The sequence below is a fragment of the Macrobrachium nipponense genome, chromosome 12 (assembly GCF_015104395.2).
Source record: "Macrobrachium nipponense isolate FS-2020 chromosome 12, ASM1510439v2, whole genome shotgun sequence".
NCBI lineage: Eukaryota > Metazoa > Arthropoda > Malacostraca > Decapoda > Palaemonidae > Macrobrachium > Macrobrachium nipponense.
In genome coordinates this window covers 9,083,865-9,091,755 of record NC_087205.1, presented here as the reverse complement: position 1 = coordinate 9,091,755, position 7,891 = coordinate 9,083,865, and the positions used below count along the sequence as shown (strand labels likewise).

Here is a 7,891-nt window from a genome sequence, read left to right as displayed (position 1 = left end):
AAGGCAGAATAATAACTGGATGTTATGCACATGAGGGGGGACTGTTATGTCAGTAATATCTACAGGAATTTTCAGATGTTATGGGAAGTAAATAATATCCCAGAAAAGGCAGAAAAATAAGTGAATATTATACACATGAGAAGGACTGATATGTCAGTAATAGATGCATAAATTCTCAGATATTATGTGTAATTATATAATATCACAGACAAGGCTGAAAAATAACTGAATATTATACATATTAGGAGGACTGATATGCTAGGAAGAAATACATGAATTCTCAGATGTTATAGGAAGCATATAATATTCGAGACAAGGCAGAAAAATAACTGAATGTTATACATATTTGAGGGATTGATATCTTAGGAAGAAATACAAGAATTCTCAGATGTTATGGGAAGTATATAACATTCGAGACAAGGCAGAAAAATAACTGAATGTTATACATATTAGGGGGACTGATATGCTATGAAAAAATACAGGAATATAAAAGAACTGTAAAAGAAATCGATTATAAAGTTATGTAGTAATTACTTCTGCTGGAAAAGTAAATGTATATAATCTTATCGTCGAATTCGCCTCTGATGCTGGTCGGAAGTATTTCACTTTGTGAAAATACAGATAACTAAAATACAAGAGAGACAGACAGAAAGACAGACAGAGATTACATTCATAGATGAATTGAAAAAACTTTCAATTAATCCAGTAAAACATATATCCATTTGCATATACATTTTCCAAATTCTGCTTCTGATTCACATTTAACCAGTTTAACATTAAACAGATATTAATTAAATTTTTTTTCCTTTAAAAATCAATAGAAAATGTACAACGATGTCACTTCAAAATAAAATCATTATTAAAAAGTCCTCGCTAACATTTTTTTTTACCAGATTGATTTTCTCCCTTTCCTTTAAATATACGTATACCAAAAGTTAAGAGAAACCTAATTAAAACAGAAAAAAAACTTAATACATTTCTGATGCTACTGGAGTAAACACGACGCCAAATAATATCATAATATTCCGGATATGACAAAAGCAGTGATGTTTGATGATGACGACGATTCAAGGTCACTGTTGCAAGGTGGTTCTTTGATCCTCGTCTGATTTGACCTCGGATATGAATATGGAATTTCTCGTTCTAGTTAGAGCAAATGAATATATTCCTTTGATATATCCTGCCAAGGTTGTGTCGGATTCTTTTGTCAAATGCAGTAGTGTACAAATCATTATAAGAGTAATATAAATATTTTACATATATTCCTCTTTAAAGGATTAGCCAGTAAGTGCTTGACTATTTTATTATTATTATTATTATTATTATTATTATTATTATTATTATTATTATTATTATTATTATTATTATTATTATTATTATTTCTTATTATTATTATTGTTGGAATTAACTTTGTGAAAGGCTTTACTTGTTTATTTAGTTGAGTATGCCATTTAATTTGCTGTTTCAACGTTTTCTTTATTGTCATTTGAATTATGAGTTTTATTAAATAATCTAAGTTTATTGAAACACTGCATTATTATTAATTGTATTGTATTGCTTTAATTTTGAGTGATTTGCCTTTGTAATTGTTGAGTAAGAAATTTGAGGATAAGTGATTGTTACTGTTTTGTGATCCTGTAAGATTTTCCGATGACTTCTTGTCATCGTTTGTTGTAAGAATTTAAACAGAATACAGTTAGAAAAACAGCGGCGTCACCACCCGGCTTTCCTTTCTCAACCCTTCTTGGATGTTGTTAGTCATATATTAAGAATATTTTGGTGCCAAGACCCGGGAAAGGATATCAAGAACCCGTTTGTGAGTAATTATATGCTAATAAATAGTTCAAGATGGAGAATTTGTTAAAGAAGAGAAAGGCAGCCAGAGGATGGGTTTTCTAGGCTAGGAGAGGAACTCGTAAGTTTATTAGGAAGGCCTGTCCTTAGTGCAGTTGAATTGAAGGCTGTTATTGAAAATTTTGATATTCGTTTGTCCAAGTTAGATGAAGTACAGTCAGAAATAGAAGTTGAGTTAGAAAGTGACTTGCTTGATGATGACTTGGACAAGGCCTTTTGAGTTTAGAACGACGTCTCTTATACCTAGGATTAAGGCTGCTGAGAAACTCCTCGAGTTAGACAAAAAAGGTGACGATGATAGTAGTACTACTAATGGATCTTCAGGTGCACAAGTGAAGCTGCCTAAGCTAGAACTGCCGAAATTTAAAGGTGAAGTGACAGAATGGCAGTCCTTTTGGGACCAGTTCAGTTGCATGTAGACAATTCAGATATACCAGTAATAAGTAAGTTTAGTTATTTAGCGTCATTGCTGGAAGGAGAAGCCAAATCAGTTATCTCAGGTCTATCTCACACAAGTGTAAATTATAAGATTGCATGTGATCTACTTAAGGAGAGATTTGGAAGGCCTGAGAGGATGATATTTGCCCATGTTCAAGCACTTTTAAATGGCAAGGTTCCTGTTAAGGCAGGAGGCCCTAAGTATGTTTACCTGCTGTGGAATCTACAGGATGAGTTGTTGACGCATATCAGAAGTTTAGAGGCTTTAGGTGTATCTGGTAAGCAGTGGGCGAAAGTTTTCCTGACGCCAATTATTCTTTCTCGTCTTCCGAGTGAAATACGAATGGAGTGGGCTAGGAAACGGCGCTGGTCATGAAAGTGATTTGGAATGGCTTCTGAAATTCTTACAAGAAGAAATTGAAACTATTGAAAGATCTGAGACATTTAAAGATGTTACTTCTAGGAAACCAGAAAATCCTAGTGTATCTGAAGAAAAAAGAAACTGGCACTCTAGGGGCTCAAGGGAGAAGGTAACCTCTGCATCTGCTCTGCATACCTCATCAGAGGTTGAATATCCTATCTGTGGATTTTGTGCTAAAAAACATAAAACAGAAAATTGTTATGAAACCTTGAAATTGAATGGGCCACAGCGTGCTGAGAAAATAAAATCTGCTGGATTGTGCTTTAAGGGTCATTTAGCTAAAGGGTGTTATTCCAAGTGTAAAAAATGTAATGGAAAACATAACCTCATAATGTGTGGTATTAAGTTGGATTCAAATAAGGATAATGACTCCATAAAGGTTGCAGTAGAAAACAGGTCTGAAATTGTAAATAAAGGTAATGAGCAAGGTTCCTCTGTTAATTTTGCTTTTTTGGAGCTGGAAGCTGCTATTCATAACGTTGCTTCTACAAAATGTAACTTGTACTATTTTACAAACTGCAAAGGTTCGTGTTGTGGGATCTAATGGCATACCTATTGAAGCAAGAGCTTTGTTTGACAGTGGGTCTGACCGTACTTATGTTAGTAGTAATATTGTAAAGAAATGTAAACCTGAGTGGATTACTAGTCAGCCCCTTGCATATTCAGTGTTTGGAGGTGACAAGTCAAGTAAGAGTAGCCTAAGTAACATTTATAAATTGAAGGTACTTGATCGTAATAATTTATCACATTTGCTGACAGCTGTTGAGATTCCTAAGATATGTCAGCCCTTGATTAGACCAGTTATTCCAAATAATATGTTAAACGCTTTTCTCATGTACAACTTGCTGATGAATTATCAGAATAATTCACATGGGTGAATATTGATATATTGATAGGTTGGATGCATACTGGCAGTTCATAAAAGTCTGATGATGTAATTCAATTTGATGGAATCGTAGCTCAAAACTTCTGTATTTGGTTGGGTACTGTCTGGTGCCTGGCATGCTAATCCTTTTTATCCCTGTACGTCATCTCAAATGTTGTGTATTTCAAAGGTGTCTGATTATGATGTAAGTAAATTTTGGGATCTGGAATCTGTAGGGATTAGTCCTAAGGAGTCCAATAATCAATTAGAGTCAAATTTCACATTGCAGGAATTTTCTGAGAAAATTCAATTTGTTGAAGGTAGATATGAAGTAGCCCTACCTTGGAAAAGTGGAACAGCTAAGAGTGATCTAATAGATAATAAAACAACTTGCTTTAAAGAGACTAAATTTACACTGTAAATTGGATAAGGATGTTAAGCTGAAAACTGAGTATTACAAGGTTTTTGATGAGTATGAAAGGGAGGGTATAATTGAGGAAATTCCTAGCAATGAGATTAGTAGTGGTTTCCCTATTTTTTATATGCCTCACAGACCTGTTGTAAGAGAGGCTAGTACAAGTACAAAGGTAAGACCTGTTTTTGATGCTTCCTCTGCTAGTTACAATGGAGTTTCTTTAAATGATTTTCTCCAAACTGGTCCCTCTCTTAACCCCGACTTAGTAAAAATACTGATTCGATTTAGGAGATGGCCTATAGCCTTGTCAGGTGATATCAACAAGGCATTTTTACAAGTGAGAATGAGACGAGAAGATAGAGATGTACATCGTTTCTTACTGAAGTGTGAAAATGGTATTAGAATTATGAGATTTGGGCGTGTTCCATTTGGTAACACTGCTAGCCCCTTTTTATTAAATGCTACAATTCTATATCATCTTGAACAGTGTAAAATGACTGAGGTAATACAAGAGTTAAAGGAAAATATGTATGTAGATAATTGGTTGAGTGGTGCTGACAGCTTTAATGGAGCTTATGCCAAGTTCAGTGAGGCTCGTAAGGTTTTATCTCTGGCAGGTATGCCTTTGACCAAATGGGTTTCTAATAGCAAATTAGTGACTTCTAGATTAATGATAGAATTAATCTTGTTAAAGTAGATGAAGCTACTAGTGTGTTAGGATTGCATTGGTATAACAATTCTGATACATTTTCCTTTCATGGAATTGAAACTAAGCTCCAGGTAGAGCTGGAGTTGACCAAATGATCAGTTTGAGTCTTATTGCTAAATTATTGATCCTCTGGGTCTTATAAGTCCTTTGTAATGTATGGTAAAATACTCTTTCAGGACATTTGGAGATTGGGTCTTCTTTGGGATGATTTATTACCTCTGGAACTGCAGGTTAAGTTTCAGAAGTGGGTCGAGAGTGCTAAATTTCTGAAATCTTGGAATGTTAATAGGTGCTATTTTCCTGATACTTCATGGGCAGGTCTTTGTAAAATTGAATTACATGCCTTTGGAGATGCTTCCACAAAGGGGTATGGTGCTTGTGTATATATACGAACCTGCTCCCAGGATTGGTTTCTTATAAGGTGTCATTGGTGGCATCCAGATCTAGAGTAGCACCTATCAAGACAGTAACTCTTCCTAGACTGGAATTAATGGGGAGTTTATTATGTTCAAGGTTAGTAGTTTTTGTAAAGAATGCTCTAAGTTTGGGTAATGATACCTCCCTCATATGTTGGAACTGATTCTAAAAATAGCACTTGCTTGGATTCAAGGAGACCCTTGTAAATGGAAACCCTTTGTAGCTAACAGAGTTACTGAAATCCAAAGTATAACTCCACCTAGCTGTTGGCATCATTGTTCAGGAATTGACAACCCCTCTGATTTGTATCCAGGGGGATGTTAGGTGATCAGCTTTCGGCTAACAGTTTATGGGTAAATGGTCCCTCCTGGCTATCTGAACCTTTGTATTTTTGTCATGAAGGTAAACAATTGTTTTCTACTATGGAAGAAGCTAATTGTAAGGACGATATGACTTGTGTTGCTCTCAGTTTAGACACATCTTTGTTTGAATTTGATAGATGGAGTCACTTTAGTAAAGCTCAGCATGTAATGCTTGGTTTTTGAGATTTGTACATAACTGTAAAATGCATGTAATTAAATGTTTGGGAACTTCTGAGGCCCATTGACTTCAGATGGGGAATTAGAGAAGGCCAAAACTAAAATGATTTATTGTGTACAGAGAGAAGTCTATCCCTCGAAGTTAATGCTTTATTGAGAAAAAAACCCATTTCACAGGGGTCAAGTTTGTGTAAATTGGATCCTTTTCTAGATGAGCACGGTTTATTGAGATTTAAGGGTAGGCTTGAGAATGCAGATTTAACCTATGAAAGTAAACACCCAGTAATAATACCCAAATGTCACTTTGCTAAACTACTTGTCAGCTTTCAACATATATTTCTTAAACATGCAGGTGTTTCTTCCATTATGTCTTCCTTAAGAAGTAGTTTTTGGGTAATAGGAATTAGAGTATTAGCCAAGTCTGTCATCAAGAAATGTGTTAGATGTGAAAGACATGATTCAAGGGCTTGCAGTCAACCTGTAGCTCCTTTACCAGAATTAAGGGTGAAGGCTGCACCACCATTTACTGTAACTGGTCTCGACTTTGCTGGTCCTCTATTTTGTGCTGATTTTGCATCGAAAAAGTTTATATTTTGTTTTTCACGTGTGCTGTAGTCCGCACCATACATGTAGAGCTTACTGACTCCATGAGTGTCTTTGACTGTATGCTTGCAATTCGCAGATTTATTGCTCGTAGGGGCCTTCCATCAGTGCTGTACTCCGATAATGCTAAGACCTTTGTTGCATGTGTCAGTGAATTGCAAATGGTTTATGGACACCTGTCTCCCCACTGGAGATTTATAGTTCCAAGGTCTCCTTGGTGGGGAGGTTGGTGGGAACGTTTAATAAGATCAGTAAAGTCTGCTGTTCGAAAAACTTTAGGTGGTAATTATATTTCCAGGTGTGAATTAGAAACGACCTTACATGAAGTTGAGGCATGTGTAAATTCCAGGCCTTTGACTTTTGTTAGTGAAGAACCTGATGCCCCTGTCCCTTTATCTCCCTCTCATTTTGTTATTGGGAGAAGTACAGGGTTTCAAACTCCGGTGAACACTGACCCTTCTTGTATTTCAGTTAAGGATTTAAGTGATAGAGAAATCTTAAGAAGGCAGATCTTAAATAAGTTTTTGACTGTGTGGAGCAATGATTATATCAGGAATTTACCTTGTGTTGTTAAGGGTTTCACTCCAAATTGTGACCTGAAAAAGGGCGATTTAGTGTTAGTGAAGGAAGATAATTTGCCCAGACTGCATTGGCCCTTGGGTGTGATAGTTGATGTATTTCCAGGCAAAGATGGACTTATTAGAAGTGTAAATGTAATTCCCAGGCCTATACAAAGATTACATTATCTGGAAATTTCAAGTTTTGACTCTGAAGCTATAACAGAAACCATAAATGAATCCATGCCTGAATCCCTTCTTGAGAAATCTAAGTCTGTATTCCCTCTTGAGTAATTTGTTGAGAATCGCACCCAATCGGGCAGGATAACTAAGGTCCCTAAGAAACTAGATTTGTGAGCATATAAGTTTGTATCTAGATTCACATGTTTATTCAAGATTTGTAAGTCCATTTTGCTATGAATAACATTTATCCTAATTTATTGTTTATTTTTGTCTCAGCAAACATAAGTTTGAGTTACTGCTACAGAATCTATTGAAATTACTGTTAAATTTTAACTTCCTATTTGAGACGAATTCCAGTGTAACTTACTGAATGTTATTGGACTGTACCTTGTTCATTATTATGGTTTCTTGATAGGAGTTATGACTCCTATGGTGGGGAGAATGTTGGAATTAACTTTGTGAAAGGCTTTACTTGTTTATTTAGTTGAGTATGCCATTTAATTTGCTGTTTCAACGTTTTCTTTATTGTCATTTGAATTATGAGTTTTATTAAATAATCTAAGTTTATTGAAACACTGCATTATTATTAATTGTATTGTATTGCTTTAATTTTGAGTGATTTGCCTTTGTAATTGTTGAGTAAGAAATTTGAGGATAAGTGATTGTTACTGTTTTGTGATCCCGTAAGATTTTCCGATGACTTCTTGTCATCGTTTGTTGTAAGAATTTAAACAGAATACAGTTAGAAAAACAGCGGCGTCACCACCCGGCTTTCCTTTCTCAACCCTTCTTGGATGTTGTTAGTCATATATTAAGAACAATTATTATTATTATTATTATAAAAACAAAGCATAATAGAATTGAGAGATTTTTTTATTAATTCTACCATC

At 35.1% G+C, this 7,891-nt stretch overlaps 1 protein-coding gene across 1 annotated transcript; it reads left to right on the top strand.

Annotated features, from left to right (window-relative positions):
- Positions 1 to 6,305: 6,305 nt before the first annotated feature.
- On the top strand, positions 6,306 to 7,112 carry LOC135225111 (uncharacterized). Its single transcript, XM_064264368.1, has one exon. The coding sequence runs from the start codon at positions 6,306 to 6,308 to the stop codon at positions 7,110 to 7,112; it is 807 nt and encodes a 268-aa protein (XP_064120438.1).
- The last annotated feature ends 779 nt before the right edge of the window (positions 7,113 to 7,891 follow it).